The sequence below is a fragment of the Mesocricetus auratus genome, unplaced genomic scaffold (assembly GCF_017639785.1).
Source record: "Mesocricetus auratus isolate SY011 unplaced genomic scaffold, BCM_Maur_2.0 Super-Scaffold_100014, whole genome shotgun sequence".
Taxonomy (NCBI): Eukaryota; Metazoa; Chordata; class Mammalia; order Rodentia; family Cricetidae; genus Mesocricetus; species Mesocricetus auratus.
This window is the reverse complement of record NW_024429197.1, coordinates 9813383-9827283: the sequence shown is the minus strand read 5'-3', so window position 1 is coordinate 9827283 and position 13901 is coordinate 9813383. Positions and strand designations below refer to the sequence as shown.

Here is a 13901-nt window from a genome sequence, read left to right as displayed (position 1 = left end):
ATTTACTGAGAACCTGGCTGTATCTCCGTCCGTGGAATAGGGACTCCAGAGTGTTGAACCTCAGCTAAACACTCCGAAAGGAGCAGGACACATCTCCCTTGACAGACTCAGGTCTCTGAAGGCTGACCTGTGTCGTCTGTCAGTTAGAAGCTGTACTGGTTTATGTGAACTTGACACAAGCTAGAGTCGTCAGATAGGAGGGAGCCTCAATTGACAAAATGCCTCCATGAGATCCCACAAAAGGCAGGGGTGGTATGGGGGGGGGTGGCGCATGCCTTTAATCCCAGCACTCGGGAGGCAGAGGCAGGCGGATCTCTGTGAGTTCGAGACCAGCCTGGTCTACAAGAGCCAGTTCCAGGACAGCCTCCAAAGCCACAGAGAAACCCTGTCTCGAAAAAAAAAATCCCACAGAGGTAAACCTTAATTATCGAGTGTTGGGGGAGGGCCCAGCCCATTGAGGGTGACACCATCCTGGGCAGGGAGTCCTGAGTTCCATAGAAAGTAGGTTGAGCAGTCCATGAGGAGCAAGCCAGTAAGCAGCTCTCCTCCATGGCCTCTGCATCAGCTCCTGCCTCCAGGTTCCTGCCATCTCCCCCTCTGAGAGTCCCATTATTCTCTCTAACCCCCCTTGCTCTGGTTGAGCATATAAGCCTGTGGTGATATATTATGATTTATTAAAGCTTGCCTGAAGGTTCAGAAAGCAAAGCTAGTCACAAGTCATAGAAGTCTGGGCAATGGTGATACACACATTTGATCCCAGCAGCCATACTAGCAAACCATAGAACCAGGCAGTGGTGGCACACACCTTTTAATCCCAGGACTCAGGATACAGGCAGATGGATCTCTCTGAGTTCAAGGCTACCCTGACCTACACAAGAGTGAAGAGTAGCAGAGCTCACTCCTTTGATCCCAGAAGTAGAGAGGTGGAGACAGGAGTGATCTGCTGAGCAGAGAAAGGAATATTGTCACGTCTGCTGCTCGGCCTGTGTCCGAGAACGTGCGGAGGGTGTCGGGGATTGACAACACAGAGACTTGTTGAATGATGTAAAGAAAACTTTAAGCAGGCCCCAAAAAGGCTCAAGAAAACTTCCTAAGAAAGGCTCCCACCAGAGAAGTTTCTGCTCTCTCCTCTCCCCTGGCTGGTTCTGCTCTGACACCAGAGGTGGATGTGTGTGGGTTTGAAGGTGCGGTTAGTCTTTGGACAAGGTCGAGGTCAGGGCAGTTTCCGTGGGAAGGCCTTTTTCAGGAACTTATTGCCCCTGGCATTGTATCCTTTTTAGTAAACATGTTTTTACTAAACATTGTCTTACAGCTGCCTACTCCCAGGCAGAAGGGGAAGTGGGTCTCTACTCAAGGTCTGGTGTTCCCACAATTCACCCCTTTTTATTTTCAAATGAGGCACTCCTGGCTTAGGTCAAGTAGGGTCACCCTCCCTTTCCCGTCTTTGGGGGACCTTGAACCCCTGTCTTAGGTGGGAGGGGTCTTCCCCACAGGTTGCCCGTCGTCGGAGACGCCCCAACCTTAAATCATCTGTAACCAACCTTCATGGCTATCGGGATTGCCATGGGCTAAGCTAAGCAATACTTGGTTACGGATCTCTTGCCTCTGGAACAAGGCACATTTGAGCTCGGCATAAAGCCAGAATGCCAACTGCCACTGCCACCATTTCCAGGACCCCCATTGACATAGCGCCTCACCATCACCATACCCATCACCAGATCTGGGCCATAACATTCTACCAGCCTTCATCTGTTACAAGGGTAACATGCACGTGATTTACATTCTGTTACAAGGGTAACCTGCATGTGATTTACATTTACAATTTGATAAAGTTTACAATCGTTTCAAGATCTGCTCAGGAAAGCATTTAGAAAGTGCACTTGCACAGATACATTGGGCACAATCATTGATGTTATACATGTAGCATTATGAAAAATATGAACAATAGTTGTCGCATTAGGACAAGTTGCATTTCTCCAGAAAAATACACTGGCCTAGTCGTGATTCCAGAAACAGGAACCATCAAGTCTGATATTTCAAGTGACCATGTCCTGTTCAAATACTGAAAAGAGGCTTTTGCCACTCATCATAGTCCATACCAATGTCCAAATGCTTTAAATGGGTCCTTTTTTCTCTGTTGGCTTCACGATGAAAACTCATGGGTCCGGAAGGTTGATGCAGCAGGTCTGTTGAGAAACTGGACATCTCGAACCGACTGTTTTCTTTCTTTCTTGGGCTCTAGATTCGATGACATCAAGGGTCAGGAACACTGATTTAGGAGATCTCAAACTGGCTTAGGTAGGCTCCCATGGTCTCAGGTCCAGTTTTTCTCTGCTCCATGCATTTCACTAAATGGTCTGACAGCTGCCAAAGCTTTATTCTTTTCCTGCAAGAAAACACAAACATGCCCTCGACCCCAAATTAGGGTCTTCTCCACTGTCTAGTGCATGGATGTCTCCATTTGACCTGAGCAATGGTTACTCAAGTTCCATCATGCCAGAATCTGTCTGAAGCTCACTGGCATTCACATTATAAAAATTTTAAATGAGGAATGTATTATTTGATGAGTCATGTGGGGACTGGGGGCATTATTCCCCCTTTTATATTTTCTAAAAAAAAATTTTTTTGGAACTGTTGAAGCTGGACCATAACAGTAGAAGGATTTCTCTACCCTCCTTGGTTAACTATCTAGGTAAATTGGAATTACTACTTAGATTATTTGTAGATGTCCATTAAAAATGACATATCCATTAAATATTTCCCAAAAACTTTTGAAAATCACTCAAAGATTATAAACTATACTGTGTCCAAATAACTTTTGAAAATTATTTGAAGTCTGTGAGCAGTCTTTCCCAATCTAACCTGTAGAACTCTCACTAGCTGACAAAGCCTCATTTGCATCTTAAATTTTTCTGTTAAAACATTAACAGACTGGCTGGATGTTCCTTTTGGCTATATATAAAGCAATCTAGGTAGCTTCTGAACTGTTTTTGAAGGGATTTAAGTATCCTTTTAATCATATAAGCAGTTCACACTCACGCATTCACAATCACATTTCATACATACCGGTGTGGCCACACCATACATTCAGAACATACATGCATCTTTCAGTCATTCTTTTTCCCTAGGTCATGATTAGTCTGTTGCAATGAAGCTTCCTTAATTGAAATCTATGTAAAAGAACAACTCCAGCTAATCCTTGAACTAAAAAGGTTAAAAAGTCCTATATGTTCTTTATCATTCCTCCATTTGAGCTACAGTCATGGGGTACAGCTGTACCTACTCCTTGTAACTCTGTAGATGCAAGGTGGAGAGGCCAGGCTTTTGGCCAAAAGTTTTTAGAGATGACTCACAAAATAGAATTTAAATGCAAACAAAATTTTTCATTTCATATACCTTTGTCCTTTTCTTTTTCTTTACTTAATACCAGTACCTCTTTACTGTTACCAATTTTTTTTGAGTCAGGGTTTCTCTGTATTGTTTGAGGCTGTCAGTCCAGCCTGGCCTCAAACTCACACAGATCTGCCTGCCTCTGCCTCCCAAGTGCTGGGATTAAAGGCATGTGCCGCCAACGCCCGGTCGGTCGGTCTCTCTATTTAACATTATGCTGGGTTTTTTTTTTTTGTTTTTTTCTCTCAATCCTACTTATATTTTTAAACACACTGTAAACCTTTAGAGGTTTTTCTTCATCCGAGTCTGACTTTACTGTAAATCTTTATGTTTTTCTGACCATGTGTCTTATCTGTTAAAACCGTGGCTGTTTATACTGCAGTTTTTCTAAGATAGCGGGCATAAGCATGACTCCAGACTATCTCCTCGGTCTATGCTGACATCCAGCAAAAGCTGCTGGCTTGGAGACATGGTCACTGCCACTGCCAGATGCAGGGGTCATATACAAGTTGGTTTTGGGGCCCTGGGGTGGGGCCCTCTTCCAGTTTCCCTGATTATTATTAGTAGGAAGGAAATTTCCCTCCCAGTCAGTTTTAGAGTAGCAGTTATTGGCCCAATGATATCCCCTTCGACAACGGGGGCATAAACCAGGTCTCTTGAGACCTGTAGTACTATTTTCAGGGCGCTCTCTACGGAAGTGTCCCTCTCTACCGCAGCTGAAACATGTTTTTCTCCCTCCCAGAGTAGGTCTTTCTTTCCCCACTTGGGGCCGAATAGCAGCAGCTAACACTTGGCCCTGGATGAAGTTCCCATCAATGTCACTACAGATCTGGATGTAGTCATTTAGACTTTTATTACGATAGGGGCGAAGGGCTTCCTTACAATACTTATTTGCGTTTTCAAATGCCATCTGCTTGATGACTGGCATCGCAGGCCCAATGCCCCCAAATATTCTTTCTGCTACCTGACTGAGACGGTCTACGAAGTCTTGAAAAGGTTCAGAGGGTCCTTGAAGGACTTTGGACAGATGATCCCCTTCTTCCTTGGAAGGCAATGCTTTCCAAGCCCCTTGGGCCGCTGCTGCCACTTGGGCATAGACTGCGATGTCATATTGCATTTGTTGCTGAATGGTGGCGTATTGACCACTCCCGGTAAGCATCTCCACATTTCTCTGGGGCTGTCTGGCCTGTGCATTTCTTTGGACTGTCTGGCTGCATCTTTCCTGAAACTCACCTCTCCAAATCAAATAATCTCCCCCCGACAGAGCTGCTCTGCAAAGCTGCTGCCAATCGCCAGGTGTCAAATTAAGAGACGCAAAAGATTCCATTAAGGAAAGTGTAAAGGGAGCCTGTGCTCCATAATTTAAAGTTGCCTCTTTAAGTTGTTTTATATCCTTAAAATTTTAAGGGTTATGACGCTGAATGACCTGTCCAGAATTGTTCGGATCTGGAACTTCCATTACTGGGGCCACCACCGGGCAGCATTGTACCCCTCCTCTGGGTCTTCCCTCCAGGTCCGAGAAGGACTGGGTTATCTCATAGGAGGAGTCCCTTTTTTCAGAGTATGGAGAAGGGTTTCTCTCCCTGTCCTGTCTTTCCTTAATTCGAATCTTTTTTAGTGCTTTTTTAAGGGCCGTGATCTCAGCAAGTAACCGTTCCTTTTCAGACTGTGACAAGTCTGAGTCTGAGCTACTTCCATTTTCTAGATCTGATAGAGAAGGATATAACCGATTCTGACTGGAGCCCTTTTTGGGTTTTGCCCGGAGACCTCTACCCGTTTTTTTGTTGTTACTAAGAGACTCCCCCTCATCCTCACTAACAATGGAGCCTCTAGTTTCAGTCACGGTCTCTTCCTCACTCTCTGCCCCTGAACTCAAGGAGGCTTGAGTCTCAGTCTCTTGTAACTCTAAAAAAGCCTCTTTTGTGTCCTGAACTACCTGGCGGTGACGAACCTTATCTGTCAAAAGTGCTCCCTTCACTAATCTCCATAAGGAGAATGTCGTAGGGGGCAAGGACTCAGATCCCTCTTTTCGTAAAAGTCTGTGAAGATCACAGCGAACCTCCTCCCAATCTGGAATATTTAAGCTTCCCCCAGTAGTGAACCATGGACTGGCTCGTTCGATGGATTTTAGAAAGCCTTCTAGGGTTTTAGACTTGACTGCAGTCCCATGTCCTTTAAGTAGCTTTTTTAGTTGATACTGTAATGATTCTAGCTTCCCGGAACTATTCCCCATAGTTTCTTAACACCGTCCAGTTACCTCGCTTTCACGATCTCGGATTGTGGAGGCAGCGCCACAATCAACTCCAAGGTATCAGGGAAAGAAGGATCAGACGTCCATTTGTTTGTACTAAGAGAATGCATGTGCTGCCTTTATTGCCAGGAGAGTGTGTCTGTGTGTGTGTGTCTTCATTGCAAGTGCTAAGAAGTCTCTCCCTTGTAGGAGGGAGGAGCTTTTTATACAGGTTTACAGCACAGTAGAAAAAACCCCAGGTAGGAGAGATCTTGTTTTCCTCCTGCTGGATGTTGATGTCAGAGGGTCAAGGCCAGGGCAGTAAGCCAGGACTAGAAAACAGAAAGCACTTGGACTGGAAAACAAGTTGCACTTGTAGGCTGACCAGCAACTCACAGAGACCCCATGGGGCTGGGGCCCAACATCTCCCCCCTTCTTTATATATATAAATTAGCACCTATCTCAGGTGACTAGGACGTTAATGCCAATTTATAAACAATATTTGGGAATGTGGGCGTCGTTCTTTCCAAACTACTTCCTGCTGTTCAGGGGCGTTGAAATACCATGGGGATCAGGACAAAAAAACAAAAACAAAAAAACAAACCCAGAACCCTGTTGAAGTTCTTGTTTTTGTGGTCTGTAAGGCTGCATCATCTCAGCTGTTTTAGGTGTTGGATCACCTGGGCCACTGCTTCAGGTGGTCTTGCTTCATCAAACCATACTAGTCTGGAAGGAACCCACAGCTTTTTATGTTCTGTGGAAACAAAAGCAGAAATTCTTTTCCCAAGTAACCTGTCCTTATATTTAAATTTAGAAGTCAAAGCATTTTCAAAACATGCAAGTTGGATTAATTTAGCAACATTAATAATCAAATGTCTTTTAGCAGTTTTTGTTCCTTTCTTAGCAATTAAACAATTTAAAGACAACACAACTGTACACAGTATCCAGACTCTCTGTGTATTTTTCATTTCATGCACTTTTAACATTTCCTTTTCTTTTACTTAATACCAGTACCTCATTTATTAACTATTACCAATTTTTAGTTTACCCACTTTTAATCCATCCTCCAACTGAGGATGATCTCTCAGGTTCCCCTTTCTTTCCTGACCTTGGTGTCAGGCGAAGGCCTGGAGATTTAATCCAATCCATCCTCCAACCTAGGGTGATCTCTCAGGCTCCCCTTTCTTTCCTGACCTTGGTGTCAGGTGAAGGCCTGGAGATTTAATCCAATCCACCCTCCAACTGAGGGCAATCTCTCAGGGTCCCCTTACTTTCCCAACCTTTGTTGGGTGAAGGCCTGGAGATTTAATCCAATTAATTTTACTGTTAGAAGTTGAGGTACCTGTTTTTGATTCTTTATCGAGTCTCTCCTTTTCGAGTCTTCCATCTGGCCAATCTTTCCCAGTCTTTCCAAGTCTCTCTGGATCTCGGTGGAACCTCCAATTGTCACGTCTGCTGCTCGGCCTGTGTCCGAGAACGTGCGGAGGGTGTCGGGGATTGACAACACAGAGACTTGTTCAATGATGTAAAGAAAACTTTAAGCAGGCCCCAAAAAGGCTCAAGAAAACTTCCTAAGAAAGGCTCCCACCAGAGAAGTTTCTGCTCTCTCCTCTCCCCTGGCTGGTTCTGCTCTGACACCAGAGGTGGATGTGTGTGGGTTTGAAGATGCGGTTAGTCTTTGGACAAGGTCGAGGTCAGGGCAGTTTCCGTGGGAAGGCCTTTTTCAGGAACTTATTGCCCCTGGCATTGTATCCTTTTTAGTAAACATGTTTCTACTAAACATTGTCTTACAGCTGCCTACTCCCAGGCAGAAGGGGAAGTGGGTCTCTGCTCAAGGTCTGGTGTTCTCACAGAATATAAGGCAGGAGGAGACAGAACTCAGAGCTTTTGTCTCTGAGGATTCATGGAGATAGCATTGTCTCTGGAGATTCATGGAGACAGGACAGCCCTTTCTGCTTGAGGTAGAGGTAACAGAAAATGGTTGGCTGCTTTGCTTCTCTGGTCTCCAACTTGAAGATTGAACCCCAATATCTGTCTCTGGGTCTTAAATTGTTCATGTTACAGAAGCCAGGACCTTGCACATGGTAGGCACGCTCCCTCCATTAACTACACTCCCATGCCAGAATCAGACTGGAGTACTGGCTGATTCTAGGAACTAGGAAGACTGATGTCTTTTTTATTATTTTACTTATGTTTTTTATATAAATTAGAAACATGCTTCACATGTCGATCCCAGCCATCTCTCCAGCCCAACTGGTGTCTTTTATAGCAGAAAACAAAGGTATATTCACAGAACAATGTAGCAGATTAAAAGGACATAGACGCCGGGCGTTGGTGGCGCATGCCTTTAATCCCAGCACTAGGGAGGCAGAGGCAGGGGGATCTCTGTAAGTTCGAGGCCAGCTTCCAAAACAATACAGAGAAACCTGTCTTGAAAAACCAAAAAAAAAAATCCAAAAAATTCAAGCTTGAATATAACCTCAAGACCACGTGAGGACCTCACCCGGTTCTGCATTCCATCTGTTTGTTCTCTCACTCTTACGTTCCTTGCCACACCTGGTTGTCTATCCTTTTCCTAAGGAGGCCTGGACTGAGGTATATGTCACTACAGTGAAAGCAGGCTGTCTGCATGTCTAAAAGGAGCGAGCGGGATGCCAGCTTCATAGCCTACACAGGCCCTCGCTCTGTCAACACTACAGACACCAAGGCTCACAGAACCCTGGAGGGCAGCTGACAGTCAGTCACACTGTGACTGGGAAGCGTGGAGCCAAGACCAGATGCCAGGGCTCCTCATCCGGAGCACCAGGTTGCCCAAGAGTGTGGCGACAGCAAGCCTGCTGGGCAAGGCTAGCCAAGGTCAGGAACCTGACACAACCGAGGGCCTCCCCTTTCCCTCATACCTCGCCTCTAACCACTGCAGACAACTGTCTGGGACAGAAGAGCCATGTGCTAGCAGAGATGTGTCTTCAGTCGCACCGTAGGTGGACCACACCTGCAGACCAGGCAGGGGCGGGTGAGAGCAGCTGCTAGCCACCTGTGCCGGGAAACTCACACTTCAGCTGCACGTTTGATTGGGGGTAGATGGGACAAACAAGGATGACTTTGAGGCCAGACATATCTGTGCTCTGTCCCTTCCAGTTGGAGTGACTGAGCAGGTCACTTCACCTATCGTGTCTCCGGGAAGTCCTCAACGTTCCAGTGGAAAGTGACCCATATGTAGTGGGTCCTCAGTAAATGGAAGTCTTGAAGTGTCACAGTCTTGCAAGCGCCAGCAGGCCCAGCCCCTCGAGCTATAGGAACGCAGACTGGGAGCAGGGGGCTCTGGAATGGTCTTCCTCCAAAGGGGCCCCTGCGCTGGAGTCACAGGAGGGGGGCTTCCTAAACTGTACAATGAGCAAAGTCCCCGGGGGACCTGGCTCCCTTCCCTGCAGCCTGTTCCTTACCGACAACAGGAGCAGAGCCCCAAGGTTAGGCAAACACAGCAGCGATAAGGTACTTCCAGGCTGGGTCATGCATTCAAGGCCTTAGCTGGCTTTCTCTGGCTGGCTCCTTGGCTCAGTGAGAACCCTGGTCTTGTGTGCATGAAAGTGGCCTCCAATAGAAACAGCAGTCACAGCCACTGGCTGGTTGAGCACCTGAGACCTTGGTGCCCTGGACAGCTTAGGTTAATGACCTTGTTTATTTATACACTTGAGTCATCTGATAAAGGGCAGCCAGGCAGTGGGCAGGTGGCCCTGTGCTCCACAATGGCCAGTTCATTGACTAAAGTGATAGCAAGGCCACGTGGAGTTCCAGTGCCCTTCCCCCTCCATTTCCTCACCAGTCCCGCCAGGGTCATTGTGTGTCTATGGGTTTTTTTTTTTTTTTCAATGAACATGACTTCTGGAGTCAAGGTTGCATGGTCATTCCCCCCTCCCACCCATGGAGGATATAAATAGCACCCAGCGTACAGAGGGCCAGATAGCTGGGAAGAAACAGGAACAAGACACCAACCATGAACTCCAGCCAGTCTGGGGGCTGCCCCTGCCAGGGCTCTGCAGGCCGCCCCGCTATTCTGTACGCACTTCTAAGTCCCAGCCTCAGGGCCAGGCCCATTGCCGCTTCTCCAAGCCACTGCCTGTGCCAGCAGCACCGTCCTGTTCGCCTGAGGGCTCCCCACCGCACCTGCCGGGAAGCCTTGGATGTCCTGGCCAAGACAGTAGCATTCCTCAGGAACCTGCCTTCCTTCTGCCACCTGCCCCAGGAGGATCAGCGACTGCTGCTGGGGGTCTGCTGGGGCCCTCTCTTCCTGCTTGGGCTGGCTCAAGATACTGTGACCTTTGAGGTGGCTGAGGCTCCAGTGCCCAGTATACTTAAAAAAATCCTCCTGGAGGAAGCCAGCAGCGGTACCCAGGGTTCCCAGCTACCAGACAGGCCACAGCCCTCGCTGGCTGCTGTTCAATGGCTCCAGCGCTGTCTGGAGTCTTTCGGGAGCCTTGAGCTTGGTCCCAAGGAGTATGCCTACTTGAAAGGAACCATCCTCTTCAACCCAGGTGAGCTCCTGGACACTCCTGGATGGGGGCCAAGCTGGGTGGGGACAGGACCCAGCCAGGAAAAGAATCATTGTCTCTTTACATCCTTGTCAGCCTCAAACAGATATCTCCCAGGAGAGACATAGAGAGGCTAAGCAACTACTGGAAGGCTGCACAGTAAGGCAGAAGCAGAACGGGCCTGGGAATATAGTCAAGCTAGTGCAGAGACTGGTGTTTGCCACTGGGCCGGAAGGGGAGAGGCGGTAAGGCCAATATGACCATGCGGGAGCCACATCTTCAAGGGCAGGCTGCACGGTGAGGTTCTGAAGGTCAAAGTCCTCCACGGGTTCAGAGCGGCCACACAAAAGGAATGGAAGGGAAGGTTGTGATCACTCCCTGGGTGGAGAACAGCGATGGGGTGGGGTGAAAGGCCCTGAGGAGAAGAGGGAGTTTCACCATGGAACCCTGGCTGGTCTAGAACTCACTATTGAAAGCAAGTTGACCTCAAACTAAGACCATGCCTGGCATGGGAAAATAGTCTTTGTAGCTTTGAGGAAGTCAAGAGGCAGGCCCTGAAAGTTAAAGCTTAATGCCAAATGGCAGAAATGGTACCAAAGGGTCACATGCATTTCCCATATGTCAGGACTTAGTCTGAGGGTTTTGTAGATAGTGATTTGGTTAAACCTCACAGCAATTGTGGGCAACAGGTACGGTCATTATCCCCACTTGACAGATGAAGAAACTAAGGCACAAAGATTTAAACTGCTTATCTAAGGTCACTCAGAAAGATTAAACTATTTATCCAAGGTCACCCAGCTAACAAGTGGCAGGGCTGGGATTCAAATTCAGTCAGCCTGGTTCTGGTTCTTTTTTGATTTGGGTTTTTTGTTTTGTTTTTTTGAGACACGGTTTCTCTATGTAACAGCTCTGGCAGTCCTGGAACTAGCTCTTCTAGACCAGGCTGGCCTTGAACTCACAGAGATCTGCCTGCCCCTGCCTCCCGAGTGCTGGGATTAAAGGTGTGTACCACCACTCCCCCAGCCTTGTTGTGTTTTTGTTTTTGTTTTTTTTTTTTGTGGTTTTTCGAGACAGGGTTTCTCTGTGGCTTTGGAGGCTGTCCTGGAACTAGCTCTTGTAGACCAGGCTGGTCTCGAACTCATAGAGATCCGCCTGCCTCTGCCTCCCGAGTGCTGGGATTAAAGGCATGTGCCACCACCGCCCGGCTGTTTCAAAACGTATTTTTAAAGATTTATTTAGTCAGAGCCGGGCGTTGGTGGTGCACGCCTTTAATCCCAGCACTCGGGAGGCAGAGGCAGGTGGATCTCTGTGAGTTCGAGGCCAGCCTGGTCTACAAGAGCTAGTTCCAGGACAGCCTCCAAAGCCAAAGAGAAACCCTGTCTCGAAAAACCAAAAAAAAGAAAACAAGATTTATTTAATCAGGTGTACACCTTTAATTCCATAGGCAGAAGCAGGTGGATCTCTGTGAGTTCAAGACCAGCCTGGTCAAGTTCCAGGAGAGTCAGGGCTACACAGAGAAACTCTGTCTCAAAACATAAAATAAGAAAGAGGTTTATTTATATATTATTTTATGTGTATAAGTTTTTGCCTGTATGTATGTGTGTCATTTGGTGGAAGATCACAGAAGCAAGAAGAGGGTGTCAGGAGTTGTGAGCCACAATGTAGGTGGGAACTGGACCCAGATACTCGGTCAAAGCAGTAAGTGCTCTTAACCACTGAGCCATCTCTCTACCCCGTATGTCTTAGTCATTATATCCACATAAATGGAGTAAAATGAAGGAGATGGTGATTGAAACCTCCAAAGTAGTAGAGTGGGCCAAGGCATGTAACTCATTAGTAAAGTATTACCTCCCAAGCTACAGGCCCTGAATTTGATACATAGCATCACCAAACAATTAGGTCTCTTTATCTTTAAGGGCTGGAATGTAGTTCAGTGGTACAACTCTTCCCTGGCATGTTAAAGGAACCAGCAATGTACAGCCCAATTGTAAAATGCCTGCTTAGCATGCCCTAGTATGCATAAGACCCTGCATTGCACCCCAGCCTATGAGGGGAGGGAACATTCTCACACCCTGGGCTAGCCTCTGTGGAGTAGTTGCTCACCAGCCCTCTTCTCCCTCTCTGCCATAGATGTGCCAGGCCTCCATGCCTCTCGCCACATCTCCCACCTGCAGCAGGAGGCTCACTGGGCCTTGTGTGAAGTCCTGGAGCCCTGGAACCCAGCTAACCAAGGCCGCCTGGCCCGAATCCTCCTCATGGCCTCCACTCTCAAGAACATTTCCTGCAGCCTTCTGGTCGACCTCTTCTTCCGCCCAATCATTGGAGATGTTGACATCGCTGAGCTGCTGGAAGACATGTTTTGGCTGAGGTGACCTGCAGAGTGGGTCCAGTGCTTCCAAAGGGGAGCTCAACTCCCCAGGAGCAGCCCTCACCTCAGCCATGCCCCCAGCTTGGACTTCCTTGGTTTGGACACAGCGTACTAACTGCTTAATAGGTCCTTAATGGCCCCCAAAGTCTCTGGGCCAGGGGCAGAGATGGGAGCATGAATGAGGCTGTACTTCAAGCCAGAATTCCTCCTGACTTTGTATAGAACTAAATTAAGTTATTGATTTTTGTAATAAAAGGTATGACCTGCTGACACTGCAGTTGCCTATGGAAGGGCCCAGCCAGTCTCCAGGGTGCTCTCTACTCTTGCCAGAGGGAACTCCTGGAATGGAAGCAGAGACCAGCTCCTTAACGTTCCAGAGAGGGATGGTGACCTCAGTGCTGGAGACTAGGTTTATTTTACAACTGAATGAGAAGCCGCCAAAAAGCATTCTCTTACTACCTGCCACCTTCTTGCCCTTCTCCCTGAGCAGAGGGACTTTCTGTCCTTGTCTCCAGAGCCTCCATTGTCCTCTCTCAGGTTACTGTCCCCTAGAGGCTGTCTCTCTCTCACCTCCGGGGAATTGGGATTGCAGCTAATCACAGAAACACCCATTCCCAAAATAGACAAGACCACTTTGCTTTCAATAATTTTTGACCCTCGGAGCCCCCACTTCTTGTATTGACAGAAGATAATGGTTCATGACTCTCCCAGCACCAGGGAACAAAGCAGCCAGGGCTGCCCTGGAAACAGCTTAGGGGTTACAGACAGACAGAAGTTTAACATATGGCGTGGTCACCATAGTTGTCAAAGTCTGAAACCATTGTGTCCTGAGTCCCTGAGTTCCCTTCCATTGTCCCCTGCTCTGCCCCTCAGAGGGTCATTCCCATTGTCCTAGTCACCTAGGTTGTGCTTGACCAGGCCACAGACTCCAGTCCTGCTCCATTCAGAGCCTGTCTAGGGTCTGTGTTGATTGGTTAATGTCTGTTTGTTGGATCTGTTGACCCTGTTACCTTGGATGGGGTGACTGACCTGAAGGGTGAGCAGGAGGAAACATAACTGCACAATTGCCTACAGGGCTTTCAGATGACTCCTGTGCTGAGCAGGCTCCACCCCTTCACCCTCACAGTCTGGATCCATCTCCTGGGGCCAAGTTAATTATTGCTTAGAGAGAGGTCATTCTTTCAGGAGCAACAGCCTAGGAATCACCAGGCAGGCCTGGCTCTAAAGCTCCCAGCTTAGGACTGTGCCTCCTCCCCATTATAGATACCCAGTGCCAGCACCAAAAACACCCCTGTGCCTTCCCACAACCCTCTTAATAATAGAACCACACAGCTCAGATGCCACAACCAGGATTCACAGAACTCAGGTATACAACCCAGGGTCA

At 47.7% G+C, this 13901-nt stretch overlaps 1 protein-coding gene across 1 annotated transcript; it reads left to right on the top strand.

Moving 5' to 3' along the window:
• Positions 1-9596: 9596 nt before the first annotated feature.
• Positions 9597-12787, top strand: Nr0b2 (nuclear receptor subfamily 0 group B member 2). Its single transcript, XM_005079560.4, has 2 exons — positions 9597-10152; positions 12280-12787. Exons 1-2 carry the CDS (start codon positions 9615-9617, stop codon positions 12519-12521), a joined length of 780 nt encoding a protein of 259 aa, XP_005079617.1. The 5' UTR covers positions 9597-9614; the 3' UTR covers positions 12522-12787.
• Positions 12788-13901: the final 1114 nt, after the last annotated feature.